Source organism: Chinchilla lanigera, unplaced genomic scaffold (assembly GCF_000276665.1).
Source record: "Chinchilla lanigera isolate Chin_1 unplaced genomic scaffold, ChiLan1.0 scaffold00188, whole genome shotgun sequence".
Lineage (NCBI taxonomy): Eukaryota > Metazoa > Chordata > Mammalia > Rodentia > Chinchillidae > Chinchilla > Chinchilla lanigera.
In genome coordinates this window covers 515,847-532,641 of record NW_004955589.1, presented here as the reverse complement: position 1 = coordinate 532,641, position 16,795 = coordinate 515,847, and the positions used below count along the sequence as shown (strand labels likewise).

The window sequence follows — 16,795 nt, the reverse complement described above, 5'->3', positions numbered from 1 at the left end:
GGGATAGGATCTCACGAAGTTGCCCAGGTTGGCCTAAAATTTTTGATACTCTGATTGCAGCCTCTCATACAGCTGGATTTACAGGTGCGTGCCACCATGTCTTGTCTAAAATTTTTTTGAGGGAGTATATTGTACTTTATTTGAATGTGGAAAAATATTTTTAAAAACATGGAACATGGGCCACGTGTGGTGGTGCACATCTGTAATCCTAGTACTCAGGAGGCTGAGGCAGGAGGACTGCTATGAGCTTGAGGCCAGCCTGGACTACATAGTGAGTTCAAGCCAGCCTGAACTACATAGTGAAACCCTGTCTCATTAAAAAAAAAAAAAGATGAAACATGGAAAAGTACTTAAAAATATATTATCATTATATGGTACTTTCTTTTTACTGTAAAAATCTTTTCTTAGGCCAGGTGTGATGGTGCACACCTGTAATCCCAGCACTGGTAGGATCATTGGGAGTTTGAGGCCAGCCTGAGCTACATAAGCAAGTTCAAGGCCAGCCTGTACTACATAGTAAGACCTTGCCTCAAAAAAAAAAACAAACCAAACACCAAAAAACAAAAACAACAACAACAAAAAAACCCTGCCATATAAGCCATGTAACTCTGGGGCATAGAAAAATTCTCTGAGGTCATAAGCCACATAACCTCATTTGGAACCTTATGTGTTGAACTTCCTGTTCTGTATTATTGCTCTTTATAGTAAAGGTACAGCTGTGTGACTGAAGATCATGTTGAGCTTTGTTTCTAATGGATACCCAATTCTATGTGAAGCTGTGTATTTGTTTGTTTGGGTTTTTTTTTGGTACCAGGGATTGAACTCAGGACCTTGCGTTTGCCAGGCAGGCATTTGTGCCACTCAGCTGTATCCCCGGCCCTGTGAAGCTATGTAAAACTTCTATATTTTGCTATATAGTACATGTTGATGCTTCACCGAGATCCTCTTTTTTTTTTTACTTTACAAGAGTTATGTGCCCTGGCCAGGGATATAGCTCAGTGGCATAAGCGCCTACCTGGCAAGTGCAAGGTCCTGAGTTCGATTCCCAGTACCAAAAAAAAAAAAGAATGCACATCAAGAATTATGTGCCCTAGCCAGGTGTGGTGGCACACACTTGCAATCTCAGCACTCAGAGAGGCTGAGGCAGGAGGACTGCAAGTTTGAGTACAACCTCAGCAACACACTGACTTAGTGAGAACCTTTCTCAAAAAATAAAAAAGGGCTGGTGATGTAGTTCAGTACGAAGGGCCTAGTTCAATCCCCAGTACCTCACCTTCAGTAAAAGCTTCCTAGAGCCTGCACTGCTCATACACAGAGACCCTTAGGCACGTCTAAGAGCTCACAGTCCCCAGGACAGTCCTTGTCCTCTGTCACATGTGGCTGTATGAAGACTCCCGGTCCCTCCTCTGAGATGGGGAGTTCTGAGGAATGCATTTCATTGTGGAATTCATTTGTATCATCAGGATGCAGCTGCTCTTTGCGGGATTTTGAGAGCTTGGCAAGAACTCAGCCTTGGGTGGCTGCCTTACCTGCACTGACTGCCCTGCTTCTCTCTCCCTTGTTACTTTTCTCTGGGAACACTGCCTTAACAAGCACAGGCACACAAAGCTTTTTCTCAGGATCTGCTGCTGGGGAAACTGACTTGTGACACCTAGGGCGAAGTAAAGAATTATTACAAATTTACCTTTTATAATTGATGTTGAGGTTGGCAGTCATGACAACTCCTCCGGCTCTAAATGCACAGGTACCAACGGTAGCATCGATGATGGATGCGATGGCACCACCGTGTGTGAATCTAGCGAAATAGAGAAAGAGAAATGTTTTCAGAAAGTTCAGGAAACAGAGAGCCTCTCAAGAGACCGGGAAAATGACCCAGTCATTTTCACACATTTACTTAGGAGAGGTCCACTTAGTGCATGGCCAGTACACTGAATGTCAGACATGTTCCTATCACAGTAGTGTGGTCTTATGCACTTATAACACAATCATAACCTAATCAGACCAAAGCATACAAAAAGCTAAAATATAATATAGAAAATTTGTATTTTTACTAAATAAACTATCTACATTCATCATTTTAAAATTTAGGATATGCAGATAAGTAGAAGAAAGAACTAAGGCCCACACCACTACATCCAGTCAGGGCTAAGCGACTGTTCACATGTTAATGACAGTCCCTCCAGCTTTACTTGATTACCTGTGTCCTACGATAATATCACACTAAAATGTTAATTAATATTAACAAAGATAGTACATGTTTTAGCAATATACCATAAACATCTTTGGTGTCAACAAATATACATCTGCGTTACCACTTTAATGTCTTCTTTGCATCCCTGGACACACGGGTGAGCTAGAAGACAAATCTTTCCTGTCCACACTGTGGGGAGCTCATCCTTACCCAGGTACTCCCTGCAAGCGAGGGCCTCCTTGGAAAAAGCAAACAACTCTTTTCTCGGCATCGTTACAGAACATCACATACTCAAAGCCTAGGCCGTCCTCAAAGCTTCTGGTGAAAAGCTGGGCCTCTGACATTTGTTCTTCTTTCAGAAGCTTTGGGTCTGTAGAGAAATAAGTAGATGGGCATAGCTGGGTGAGAAACAGGAGAGAAATGCCACAACAGAAGTCCCTGTTTCCTGCTAAATTTACATGTCAACAGATAACTGGTTCATGGATCATCCGGGTGCAAGACTGAAAGAAACTGGAAGGTGGAGAGAAACAGAATACAAATCGTAGCACTCGGGAGGCTGAGGCAGGAGGATCACTGTGAGCTCAAGGCCAACTTGGGCTACATAGTGAACTAGACAGTGAGACCCTGTCTCCAAAGACAAAAAAAAAAAAAAATAGAAGAAACAGAACACAGAATCTTTGCCCTTATGGAATTACTGGTCTAACTGGGGACAGACTACATATATATGAAATGAAAAAGTACTAACCACACATGGCAAGCAGAAAAAAAGTCTGTAAATGCTATTGTGAACTGAATAAAATGACAAGGTACAAACAGAAACTGTTCTTGAAGTAATAAGCATGGTTTAAAAGAGTTTTAAAGAAAATGAATAAACTAACAGTAACTCTAGCAGACCCAAGTTTAACCTGTTAGTTATACAGAATCAGAAACAGGGTCAAGTTCAATATTCAGTGTGACTAACATGCTAAGTCCCCAAAATGATGGTAGAACCACCAGGGTCACGAAATTAAATCAGTGTTTGCAATCAGACTTTTGTTTTGTTTTGTTTTATTCAGATAGGGTCTTGCTATGTAGTTCAGGCTGGTTCTGAACTCACTATTAGCCAGACTGGCCTTGAGCTTACAGCAATCCTCTTGCCTCAGCCTCTCAAGTGCTGGGATTACAGGGATGTGCCACCACGCCTGGCCATAATCACACTTTAAAAAGAAATAGAATACGTTCAGTATATTCTGGCTGTGTTGGAGAAGCTCATATTCACAGCCTCTGAAGGAAAGATAAGACCACAGCTGAGGACATTTAGCTCTTACTCCTATTCCAGGGCAGTAACTGCTAACCTTAGAGATAAGACAGTTCTTTTAATTAGTAAGATATACTGCCTAGAATGACTTTGTTCTAACTTCTCAAGGCCTTGCTCATTTTCTTGGGCTTTTGCCTCAGGTGTGCCCTCCTCTTCCTGCACCCCACTGAACTATTAAGGACCCAATAGATATGGACAGTTCAGAGAAGTCTTTGTCTTAGCTCCAAGAGAATTCTGACCTTCCTGGATCCCCCACAAACTATACTGTACTGTTTCTTTTATTTAAGCCTTCACCATACACTTGTCATAGGAGATCGGGAGCCTGGCCGAGCCCCTGATATGTATGCAAGCAGTTGCTGAGCGAAGTCATGACTCAGAGGGCCAGGCAAAGAAACCTAACATTAGGGGTCAGTACTATAACGTGGCAGTAAGAACCCTTGCCTCGGACTCAAGACAAAGGAGAAAGAATCCTGGCCTAGGACAGTGAGGGCAAAACTTTTTAGATGAGCGCCCAAACTGCAACCCAAGACCCGCCTATTTATTGCTGGTGCCAGCACTGCAACTAACCTGAATACTGAGGTTTTAGTTTAGAAAAAACAATTCATACATTAGTATCTTTTGTCTTAAAAGAAAAACAAGTAGAGGGCTGGGGATTTAGCTCAGCAGCACAGCACCTGCCTAGCAAGCGCAAGGTCATGAGTTTGATTCCCAGTACAGGAAAGAAAACAAAACAAAACAAAAAAGAACTAAAAGAAAAACAAGTAGCATGCATGCCATAGGTTCACCACCATTGTCCTAGAGAAAATTCTTGGTCTTGCTCTTGCCCAGAACTACCTCTTTTGCTCCACAGTTTATCCATTCAATGAAATAAACCAGGGGGCTGGGGATTTAGCTCAGCGGCAAAAGCGCTTGCCTGGCAAGCGCAAGGTCGTGAGTTTGGTTCCTGGTACCGGAGAAAAACCAAAAAAAAAAAAAAAAAGAAAAAAAAAGAATTCTGAGATTCAATGAAATAAACCAAAGATCTCATCTAACACCGAGGTCAGGATGAGACAAGCATCTTCAGGGTAAGGTAAGCACAAAATGCTTCTAATTTTTTGCGTAAGAGTTAAAAATTTCTGGTCTAGATTACCAAACCTTGAGATTATCTCATCAAAATGAGAAAAATAAGAGTGGAACATGTCTATCTGAAATACAGAATCTCAGGCTCTACTCCTGGCCCAACGAAGCAGAATCTGCCCTTTACCAAGACTCCCAGGTGTTTCTGATTCATGCAGCAGCAGATGACGCTGAAGGCGGCAGAGGAATAACATCAGATTTGCATTGTCTGTCTCTGTGTGTGCGTCAGGAGGGACTAGGGATTGAACTCAGGGCCTTCACACTGAGCTACATTCCCAGGCTTTTGGGTGTTTTGTTTTGGAAAAGGGTCTCAGTAAATCACTAAGTTGACGAGGCTGGGCTGGAACTGGCAATACTCCTGCCTCAGCCTCTCAGAGTGCTAGAATTACAGGTGTGAACCACCATGCCTAGCTGAGACTGCATTCTGAGCGACCTGGACAGCTGGGAGTAAGGAGGGCTTTGAGGAGGTAGGAGAAATGAGGGGGTCAATGTAACACTACAAAATGAACATTACCGACAGAATTCAGCACTTAAATCAACAGTACCTTCCATGAAGACATTGCAGTAGAGCTGATCAAGCAGAAGCCAGATTGCACTAAGGTAAGGACTTTTAATTCACTGTGTAATGTGGCAGTAGAATGGAATAAATATTACAAATCAATTACATTTTAAATTACTTATAAAATTTTAATTTAACAAATTAGTAAATTTTTTTTGGTAGCTCTGGAGATGAAATCCAGGGCTTTATGAGTGCTAGGCAAATATTCTACCACTAAGCTAAAAGCTCCAGCTCTAAAAACATTAATGTTTATTTAATAAATTTAATCACTTAATAATTAAACAAATTAATTTTCCCTTCACTTACACATAAACAATTCTTACCTCTGTACTGAAAAGTTTAAAAAGAAACTTAAGAACTCTCTTACTTTTTCTTAGTGAAAGTAGTTTTATGTCTGTTTCGTTCCTTCCCTCAGCAGGGTGACTGAGGTACCAAAAGGTAAAGTTCCTTATCAAAGGTCACATGGCTTTAAATCGTGCAGCCAGAATAACAACTTAGAAATACCTATTCTTTACCATTAAGATACTAGTGCCTTTTGGATAGCCTCTGAGGCCATGAGACTGAATGAAATTATCAAAGGCAAATACAGAAGGAATACTAAACACGGAGACATGGCAGTGCACCGACTGTGTATGCATCAGGGGTAGGATAGGTTGCCTGTGGGGTGACTTGAGTGTTCTGAGCTTCTTCAGGTGATGGAACCAGGTATCAGGACAAAGGCAAACTGAGATTGGTGATAACAGCCTCCAGACAGAGAGGGGATGCGGGTGGGGCCCTTGAACCCTTCTTCATGGGGATGAGAATGCCGGGGGCTGGAGTGGGAGAACTTATTCTTGACAAAAGGCTTTACATTCTCCCACAATCTGCAAAATCTATTGAGATTTCTGGCCTATAAAACTAGAGGCTGCAGAAATCCTTGCACTATACTCCTTCTCAAGTAATGACTAGTACTTCAATCTGTTCTTAGTTTTGTATTTGATGATCAAATATTATTGATGGGAAAGCAGCTGTTCCTACCAACATAATGGGTTCTGAAGTCTTTAAAATTCTGAGTAGAGCTCCGTTTGTAGGAAGGCAAACGCTTCCATGAGCCCTCCTCACACTTCTTCATGAACTGGTCAAAGAGAAGTCGTAAGTCCTTGCTCCAGCTGGGGTTGGGGAGAGCACAGTCCTTGTCAACAACTTCCTCAGAAGCAAATGATCTCTAAAAGAGAAGAAAAAGAAGAGTAATAGGAGGCACAACCTATTTAAGAATACATTCTCGGGGCTGGGGATTTAGCTCAATGGCACAAGCACCTGCCTGGCAAGCGCAACGCTGTGAGTTCGATTCCCAGTACTGGAAAAAAAAAATACATTCTCTTATTTTCTAAGACTATCTTGCAGCTTTTCTTCTTAGAAAATGGTCATTTTGACATTGAAGGGACTACTGGGTCCAACCTTGAGAGAAGTGGGAGATTTAGAGAGGGTGAATGATGTGCCCAACATCATCCAACTCGCTTTTGCCAAAGCCAATCAAGTCCAGATGAGCGAGAGATAAAGAGATGAGGGACAGACTTTATCCCCCATGTAAAATGTGCACCAGGGGGCTGTGCACAGGAAGCTGGAGCACAAGGGAATGGTACTCACTTCGGTTGTGTTCTTAACACTTGAATATTGATTAGTCAAGTAGAAAAATGCCAAAGCTGGGTGTGGTGGTGCACCTCTGTAATCCCAGCACTCGGAGGCTGAGACAGGAGGATCACCATGACTTAAGGCCAACCTGAGCTACACAGTGAGTTCAAGACCAGCCTGAACTGCATAGTAAGACTCTGTCTCAAAACAAAAATGAAACAAAACAAAACATTACAGCTGGAAATACAAGGGAACACTGTATGCAAAAGTAGGGAGGCACAGTACAGTTTTAAAAGGCCTTATCACAACTGTATGAAATAAATACTGATTATTATCCCCATTTTGCAGATGATGAAATTAAGACCTCAAAGAAAACTGCCACAGTGCAAGCGGAGAACCAGATGGCTGCAGAGATCTAGGCAAAGCCTCAAGAACAGTTAGCCTCAAGAAATAACTGCTTTGAACTTTACCTGAAGTGTTCTCTGAGGTGTTCTTGTGTTTACTTTGCAGTACTAAGGATGGAAGCCAGGTCCTCACCCAGCCTTTTTCATTTTTGAGACAGGATTATACTAAGTTGCCCAGGCTAACCTCAAACCTGTGATCCTACTGCTTCAGCCTCCCAAGTAGGTGAGATTACAAGGGATGCATCATCACATCTGGCCCCTGAGATTTTAAACAAGGGAGTGACACGATTGGACTTGGCCATAATATGAAAGACAGCAGGAGTGTCCAAGACTGGAGTCCGGGCTCTGTCTGGAGGCTGTTCAGCAACTCAGTGAGACTACAACAGCATATGGCAGAGTCTGGAGACATCTGGCTGAGGAAAAGGAGAAACACCGGAACAAACCCCAGGTTTTGAGCTGTGCGTAGGAGGAAGGACAGAGTGAATTACCAGAAAAAGAATACAAGAAAACAAAGGGGCAGGAGTGCTTGGTGTTGCAGTAACCAAGGCTTGTTTCCATACTTTCTCTGCAGCACTGAGCACTGCTACTGCTCCAGCACCCAGGTGACAACTGGAATATAGCAGGGGTCCTGGAGAGCTTAGAAGACAAAGTATGGCCTACCAAGGAGCAGAATAAAGCGAACGCCCAGAGACCTGACAGGAAGATTGGTTCTTCTGACCACTGCAGAAATCTTGGGACAAAGTCACAGAAACCATCAACTCTACAGCATTGCCTTTCAGCACCATTATTACTTCATTCAGATGTGATGTAGCTCTGGCACTTGGATTTACTTTGCGCCAGAAGAGGAAAGCTGCGCTTATGGTGATGAAAGAACCAGCCTCCTGCTGACTCATGCATGGGTTGGCTGAGATTTCTGAAGAACAGTGGAAACCTGCCTCAGGGACTATGCAGAATTAAAAAAAAAAGGGAGTCCAGCTGGGTAAGGTGGTGCACACCTGTAATCCCAGCACTCCAGAGGCTGAGGCAGGAGTATCCTTGGGAATCTGATGCCAGCAAGGCCAGCCTGAACTGCAGAGCGAGAACCTGTCTTAAAAAGATAAATAAAAACATTCAAAAAAAGGGGAGTCCTCACTGTGATACCAGACAGGAGGGGAAACACGAGTGGGATATGGCCATTCTGCCTTTAGCCTAGGAGTTGTGAATTTTCTAGTTGGGTTATCTCTTCAGAACCCAGTTCCAAAAATCTCAGAAAGAAAAGCAGAAAAACTCTGCTATTTCTTTCTTACTTGTAATGCAATGAACAGTAGGATTTTGATATTTTTCTTGTAAGTTTTTCCCCCTATATTTCTCTCACTTTATTGCACCCTCATAAAGTAGACTCTGGTGTTTTTCTGGCATACCCTTGGGAGCAAGATTTTTTTTTTTTTTTTAAATGGTGCTGTGGATAAACTTAGGGCCTTTCTCATGCTAGGCAAGTGCTCTACCATTGATTGTGTACATATTTTAGAGTTCTATAGTGGGATAATGGTAAAGTTTATTCAATAATCTGGGTTTTTTTTTTTTTTTGCGGTACCGGGGATCAAATTCATGACCTTGTGCTTGACAGGGAGACGCTTATGCCACTGAGCTATACCTCCAGCCCCATTTTCTTTTTTTTTTCCTACACTGCTTATTCCCTCAGATGTGGTCATCTGGCTTTATTTTTTCATTGAACATTGAACATATTTGGGTTGGAGATATAGTTCAGTGGTACAAGTGCTTGCCTGGCAAGCACAAGGTTCTGAGTTTGATTCCTGGTACCAAGAAAGCTACTGTTCTGAAAAGTGAACATATTTGGGGGATAAAAAGAGATAATTTGATACATGTATACAGTGTGTAATGATCAAATCAAGCAATTAGCATTTCTATTGCCTTAAACATTTACCATTACTTGGTATCAGGAATCTTCAAACTTCTCTCTTCTTGCTTTATAAAATGTGATCAACTGTTATGAACTTGTCGGGCGTGGTGGCGCACGCCTGTAGTCCTAGCACTTGGGAGGCTGAGCTAGGAGGATCGCCACTAGCTCAAGGTTGGTCTGAACTACACAGCAAGACCCTGTCTCGGAAAAAAAACCAACAGAACAAAACAAAGTACAAACTGTTATAAACTATAGTTCCCCCTCCTGTGTTGGAAAACACTGGTACTTCTCATGTATAACTGTATTTTGGTACCGGTCATCCAGCTTCTCTCTACCCTCCCTCTGTCCATTTCTAGTCCAGTGAAATAAAACTTTTTAGTTTCATGGATGAATGAGAACATTTATGGTTTGTCTTTCTGTACCTTATCTCCAAGGTTTCAAATGTAATTTTTCTTAATATAATTGTAATCTCAAAATATCTCAGCAGAAAAAAGTCCCTTACACTGATGTCCTATAATGTACTTAATCATTTTTACTGTCTCAAACCAGATACACTTGGAAGATCTTGAGTTCAAGGCCACCTTGGGCTATATCATAGTGAGACCCTGTTAGTTACAATCTTTTGCTGCTCTAATGAAAACATTTACTGGGAAATTGTGAAAATACTATTTTCTCTCTTTTGGATTATTTCCAGTAGAAATCCAGTCCCAATCATGTAGCTTTTAAAGTTCATGAATTATAGAAATAATCCAACAAACACAACTCATCATAAATATGCACTGGCTAATATACGGCAGGTGAGGCACACACTGCGCACGGTTTTAGAATTAGCAATTTGGGTTCATCCACATTTGTGCTGGTTTGGGGCTTACTTTGCAAGGGAGAACAATATATAATACAGGACACATATTTTATAAGATTATTTATAATGATTACCCAAAGAACAATACACAAGAGTGCAGGAAATCTGCCCACACACGAAGACCAAGGAATCTAGCCAAGGGCCTGGATCCCATGATAATGTCCTGCATGAGTCCAGCTGAATACCTAGAGCCCATTACAATACCTCCCACGAATCCAATTGGAGGCCCAGAGCCCATAACAATATCTCATGTAGGCCTGTTTCATGGATCTACGCTGCGAAGGCCCAAAGGTCAGTGGTGGAATCCAGGAAGTCTGTGCCAGCAGGATGAAGGACCTGTGCTAGCAGGCTGAGGCATCTGCACTGGAGCCAGGAAGTGACGCTCAGAAGAACCAGAGCTCCCCCGAAAGGTACCACAGCAACAGTGAGGTCCCGAGCTCCTCCGATGATCAAGATGGCCGAATCCCCATTAGGGAAGCCAATGCAGCAAGCTTCTCAGGAGACTGGCAGTGCACCATCTTCCCCTTCGGAGCCAGGAAGCGATGCTCAAAGTAAGAACCAGAGCTCCCCCAAAGTGAACCAAAGCCATTCTCAGTGCCAATGAGGTCTCAAGCTCCTCACAGCATGAAAACAGCCAAATTCATCAGGAAAGCCAGCATGACAAGCTCCTCCAAAACAACCAACAGCACCTTACAGCTTCCACCAGCTCTCAACAGCCTTTTTCTGCTTCTTCTCCAGTTCTGCCTCTTAAGCTGCTGGCAATAATCCCTAGGTGGGCCTCCCACACCCAGCACCATGCTTACTCAGTTCAGCTGGGAGGTATAAGTTGACCACCAGTTATCAATCCACTACATTTCTCTTCTTAACTAGGGAACTGCAGGATTGACCAGTTCCAGTGTTTTTTCCTGGACCAGTGAAACACAGCTAATTAAAGTCTTTCAGAAATTAGAATCACTCCTTGGGCTGTCCTCCATGATTTGAATTAAAATCTCTTAAAGTGTGGGATTCAGCTAAGGCAAAACTTTTTTCAGGTCTGGGTTTTTGTTTTTTTTTTGTACCGGGAATCAAACTCAGGACCTTGCGCTTGCCAGGCAGGCGCTTATACCACTGAGCTATCTCCCCGGCCTCTGAGGTCTGGTTTAACACCAGGGATAGGCAAGACAGAGAAGATGTAGGTCCTGCGTCAAAGGTCTGTAGCCTCAAATGTGAAAAATTCCACAACAGAAACAGACACAGATATAGGAGTGCTTTCAGGTAACACATGAAGCTGATGCAGGGATTCATTAAGGCTAAAGCTGGGCTGCTCTAAACAAGGGAATAGAGGATGAAACAACCATGACATATGGAGAAACTGCCAGAACTTCAGCCTTCACGGAAGTAAGCTGCAAAGGAAAAAACAACAGCAAGACGTGGCTGGCAAAGTAGAAGAGGGATCACACCACTAAAACTCTTCCAGGTCAGTGGTTCCAAAGACCAGTTATAAAGACAGTTTTAAATGACACAGGGACAAAGATTTTAAAGTATTAGGAAATATTTACGCTTGATATATATTTATGACATAAAAGGACATAAATAGTACATCACACTTGTGATTTCAAAAATGTTATTAGGATGAAGCTAACTTTAAAAAAGACATCTAAAGAATTGTGAGGGTGGCATTTGTTTTTTCTGGTTTTTTCTTTTTTTTTTTTTTGGAAAGAGGGTTTCACTCTGCAGTTCAGGCTGGCCTTGAACTCACTACATAGTCCAGTTTGGCCTCAAACTCATGGCAATCCTCCTGCCTTAGCCTCCCAAGTGCTGGGATTATAGGCATATGTCACTAATGCCCAGCTGTGAGGGTGGTATTTGAACAAACATTTTTTTTTCCATTATGTGAGTAATACAGTTTTCTGTTTTTGTTTTTTTGAGATAGGGCCTCACTATGTAGTTCAGGCTGGCCTTGAACTCATGGTGATCCTCCTGCCTCAGCCTCCTAAGTGCTGGGATTATAGGTGTGTGCCAACATGCCTGGCCACAAACAGGTTTTAGAAAGTTCCATCTGGTACAACTGAAATGGAAAGGAGCAATAGCGTGGAAATCAGGTCAGAGACCGTTGATAAGATCCAGGTGAGGCATGAACGGACTCTGAACAAGGTACAGAGTATTGAGAAGTAAAGTGTTAGGAGATATTTAAGACACTGGAACCAAGAGATGAAGGGAGTTACTGATTGTGAGGAAGAGGAAGTGGAGAAGTCTTGATTGCAGAGTTGTGACTTTGAAGATTTGGGGGCCAGGGAGACAGCTCCGCGGCACAAGCAACTGCCTGGCAAGTGCAAGGTCCTGAGTTTGGTTTCCTTACCATAAAAAAAAGAAGATTTGGCGGGCGGGGTGTTGTGTGTGTAGGGGGAATGAAGATAGAAGGAAAATTAGAAGGAAAGGGTACGTGTGTGTGTGTGTGTGTGTGTGTGTGTGTATGTGTGTGTGTAGGGGGAATCAGGAAGGAGGGAAGAGTGGATCTACTATATTGATATATTGAGTTTGTTTCCCTAGATGGACACAACAACTGTGGAAAAGAAAAGTTTCAGTTCATGAAGGTGGGAACTAAGAGACACCTGAAATACATGAATTTGCAAATTCACATAGAGACTACGAAGCAGGAAAATAAATGGGATCCCCAACAGAACAAATCAGAAAAGGGGGCTTTAACGAAGCCGGCATCTCCACAGGGATTCGTCCTCCCGAGAGCCCTGAGCCAGGCTTTGCTTTTACTTTTATACTGTTTCTACAGGGAAATCTCTCACTGCTGGCCAATGCCAAGTGAAATAATTACAGAACAGAAGCAGTGCAGCGGTCAGGGGAGGGGCTGGACTTCCCGGGCCATTATGCTCTGCTGCTATTACACTGTACCTGGACCTGGACGTAGCTGTGGCCATAACTACCAACTTTCTCAGGAAGCTCAGCTGCACAGTGAATCCCACTGCACCCCAGGAGGCAGTCTCTCAACTACATCTGAGGAATAAATGTTAGGGGTAATCATTACCTTCGGTCTGGTCCTAAGTAGAGGAAAGGTCATGCTTCATCTTTGATTATACATTTAAAAAGAAAAGTCATGACTTTGTTTCCTTTTAAGATTAAGTTACTGAACACAGAAGCATGACTTAGGAAGACTGTAAGTACTAATAGTTAGTCCAACACAGATTATAAGGCACCAACATATAATTAAAGAAATTAATTCACCTTTATTGCAAGATCTACACAAAACATTTTCTTTTCCAGTGGGCAAGATGGTACATGATTAATGACCAACCTGTAGTGTGTTTTTACTAATTCATTAGCAGAAGGCTACAACAGCTTAATAGAGATGCCATAATAGACATTTTAAATTAAAAAAAAAAATAAAAGACACATCTCATTAAAATACTCCTTTGAAATTCTGTCACTTTGAACACACTACTTTGTTCTTGCCACTTTCTGCAGCAGTTCTGAAGTCCTCTTTCTTCAGCTGCACAGTTGTGGCTATCTCCATAACCTGAACTGACTCAAAACATTTCCTTGACCTCAAAACATTTCCATGACCTTTAGTCATTCTGACTTTGAGGGAAACCCCGAAGTTGGATTGTGCAAGATCCGGTGAATAAGGTGGATCAGAACACACCACAAAGTTTTTACAAGGCTGCCTTTGTAGGCAGCAGCATTCACCATATTTTTTATCACACCTCCTAAAGACATTTATGAAAGAAGACTTTCAGAAATGCTAAAGCAAGTGGTAAGAATGATGGGAAGTCTCTTTGAAGTGAGGAGAAATATTTTTAGGGGGCTTAAAGGTAATGTGTCTTTTATTGTAGTACTTTTTAAAAAATTAAAGCACTCACTGTATTTTTTTCATCACCCCTTATATACTCTGATGGCCAGTAGCTAGAATATTCTTGAAGCTCAGTCACTGTTCATTGAATATACCAGTGATACACAGGAGTATCAGAAGAGGTGATATTTATTTAATACCATGTTTCAGGCATTGTGGTAAACACCTTCCTTGTGCTATCTCATTAATTTCCTAACAGTGTTTAGAGGTAAGGAAAATGGTTTACAGAGAGTATGGTGGACAACTGATATTCAGAAGCTTTCTACCTGTTTCAAGTTGGGTCATTTAAAAAAAAAAAAGACAAAAAAAGCCGGGCGTGGTGGTGCATGCCTATAATCCCAGCACTCGGGAGGCTGAGGCAGGAGGATTGTTGTGAGTTCGAGGCCAGCCTGGGCTACAAAGTGAGCTCAAGGCCAACATGAACTGCATAGCGAGACCCTGTCTCAAGGGCCGGGCGTAGTGGCCCCCATCTGTAATCCCAGCACTCGGGAGGCTGAGGCAGGAGGATCACTGCGAGTTTGAGACCAGCCTGGACTGCAAAGTGAGCTCAACGCCAGCCTGAACTGCTGGCCTGAACCCTGTCTCAAAAAGACAAAAAAAAACAAAACCAAACCGAGTTGGGTCATTCTCAGAAATAAGATTAGTCAGACAGAGACTATAAGGATTAAGTCACTGGAAGGCATGGGCAATGCTCCTCTGGTGAGGTCTGTCATGGTTGGGCCAGACAGCCTACATTCAGGGACCGTCGCTGGCCTGTATTTTCAGGGTGACCTTGGTTAACTTTTCCTAATCAGTATCAGTAGTAGTAACTGTCCTTACTCTAATAACCAGCCAAGCATCCCGCACTGCTTCAAAATTGAATCACACGCCTGTAATCCCAGCACTTTGGGAGGCTGAGGCAGGAGGATCACAAGTTCCAGCCCAACCTGGGCAGTATAGCGAGACCGTTTCATACTAAAAGGCTGGGAATATAGTTTAGTACGAAGATCCTGGGTTCAAATCCCAGTACAACAACAAAAAAAACCGGAATAGCCTTCTCATCCGTCCAGTGTCTGAGGGTTTGACTCGCTGCCTTGGAGCTGGGATTGATTTCACTCCGAGTCAGCCGGCCGCGGTAACGAATAAACCCGCGTCCGCGACCCCGGCTTGTCGGCCCCTGCCCCATCCGCGGCGCCGCACTCACCCTCGCAGCTCCCGGGCCGCGCGCACCTCCCCGAGAGGCCCCGAGCGTGCGCAGGCGCGCGGCGCAGCTCCTCAGCATGGCTCCGGACGGCGGATGAGCGTGGCTTCTGCGGAGACAGCCGGGCAGGCCGGCGCAGCCCTTCGCAAGCCGGGTGCCCCAAAGAACGCCAGAATGAACTCCCGCGAAGGGCGAGGGGCGGAGCCGGGCGCGAGGGGCGGGGGGAGCCGGGCGGGCGGGCCTCCAGCTTCCGACCGACTTCTAGCTTCCGCCTTTGAGTTCCGGTGCACTTTCCGGCCGACCCGCGCGCCGAGCGGCTTTGGCGTTGGGGCCGCACCAAACTTCCGCCTGGGAATAGCGCCTGAGGCTTCGCGCCCGCGCTGCCCCAGGAGGGTTAGCGGTTACTGTTCTCCTCTGTCGTTCCTCCTTGTCCCCAAACGGCTAACTCTCCATCACGTGGAAGACTCGCATCCTCCGGCAGTCCCTGGGATCGGGTTGACAGTTGATTTCTAGGGCGCTACTGGGTGCAGAGCCGATAAGGGATTGAAACGCGGTTCTCCTCCGCCCTCGCGCTCGCTCACTCGTTAGAGTGAGGATCTGGAGGCTCTCGGCTTCCGAGTCAGACCTTCACCAACAAATCCTAAGCAAGATGCACGGGTTGATTGATGCTTCTAAATGTTCATCCCTAGCTTTGCTGACAGACAGGGGCTCAGACTACCCCTGCTGCCACTTACTACCCTGTACAGACTCTTCAGTTGCTCCTGGCCTCTGTTTCTACTTGTTTCCTGTGAGTACTAAAAAGAGTGTATTAAGTAATTACTGCGTAACTGCAAAGATCTCTGTAAAAGTGAGTGCTCTAGGCCACTGGTGCAATGGAGTTAGTTTGTACAGCCTTATAGGGGGCCGATATGAAAATTTCAAGAACGTGGCTAGCCATTTCATACACATTGGCAGTATTAATATTAATGTGTAAGTTGTGTAGCCACAGGTGGTGGTGTGCACCTGTAGCCCTGCCTACTTGGAAGGCTAAGGCAGGAGGATCACCTGAGCTCAGAAGTTAGGGGTAACCTATCTACAAGGTTAAAGTCTGTCTTCAAACCAAACGAATCATGTAAAGTTTTAAATATTAAAAATAAAATCAATTGATTATAAAAAGGTAACAGATACTGAAACCTAATTGTTTTACTGCATTTGACTCTATTAGGTACTCGAGATTATTTACCTCTATTGTATCGCAGAAATTGTCAACCTGACTCCCAGCCTCGTAGGCCCCCGAAAGGAGGGCTTCCAGCGCACAGGGAGCCACGGGCGGGGAGCGCCGGTCTTCTGGCTAGCTAGCTTCCTGCCTCGTAGGCTTCCAGAGGGAGGGTCCTGGGCGCACGGGGAGCCTCGGGCGAGGAGCGCCGGTCTTCGGACCAGCGGCTCACTCCCGGCCTCATATTCCCCGGAAGGAGGGCTTCCAGCACACAGGGAGCCACGGGCGGGGAGCGCCGGTCTTCCAGCTGGCTAGCTTCCTGCCTTGTAGGCCCCCTGCAGGAGGGCCCCCAGTGCCCGGGAGGCCACAGGGCGGGAGTGCTGGCCTTTGGGCCGGCCCCCAGCCTAACAGGCACCTGGGAGGAGGGGCTCTGGTGCACGGGAAGCCACACGGCAGTGAGTGCTGTTGCATGCCAGCCCTCAGGCCGGCCACCGCTGCTTCATTGAGAACTACCATGACACAGAGAAACATTGACACAATTGGCCTACCATGCACCAGCTGCAGATGCCCACCCACAGATGTGTGTGAATCATTCAAACATGGAAAAACCCCTGGGAATACATGCCATACAACGGGTCA

The 16,795-nt window shown here is 44.4% G+C and overlaps 1 protein-coding gene across 1 annotated transcript in view; it reads right to left on the bottom strand.

The window, feature by feature from the left end:
* The window catches only part of Them4 (thioesterase superfamily member 4), a 28,291-nt gene extending 13,138 nt beyond the window's left edge, over nt 1-15,153 (bottom strand). Inside the window, exons 1-4 of the mRNA XM_005414537.2 lie at nt 14,965-15,153; nt 6,181-6,367; nt 2,402-2,561; nt 1,685-1,795 (exon numbers count right to left, since the gene is read on the bottom strand). Of these exons, the coding sequence (XP_005414594.1) occupies nt 1,685-1,795; nt 2,402-2,561; nt 6,181-6,367; nt 14,965-15,042 (536 nt within the window). The 5' untranslated portion in view covers nt 15,043-15,153. The remainder of the gene's footprint in view (nt 1-1,684; nt 1,796-2,401; nt 2,562-6,180; nt 6,368-14,964) is intronic.
* Between the last annotated feature and the right edge of the window lie 1,642 nt (nt 15,154-16,795).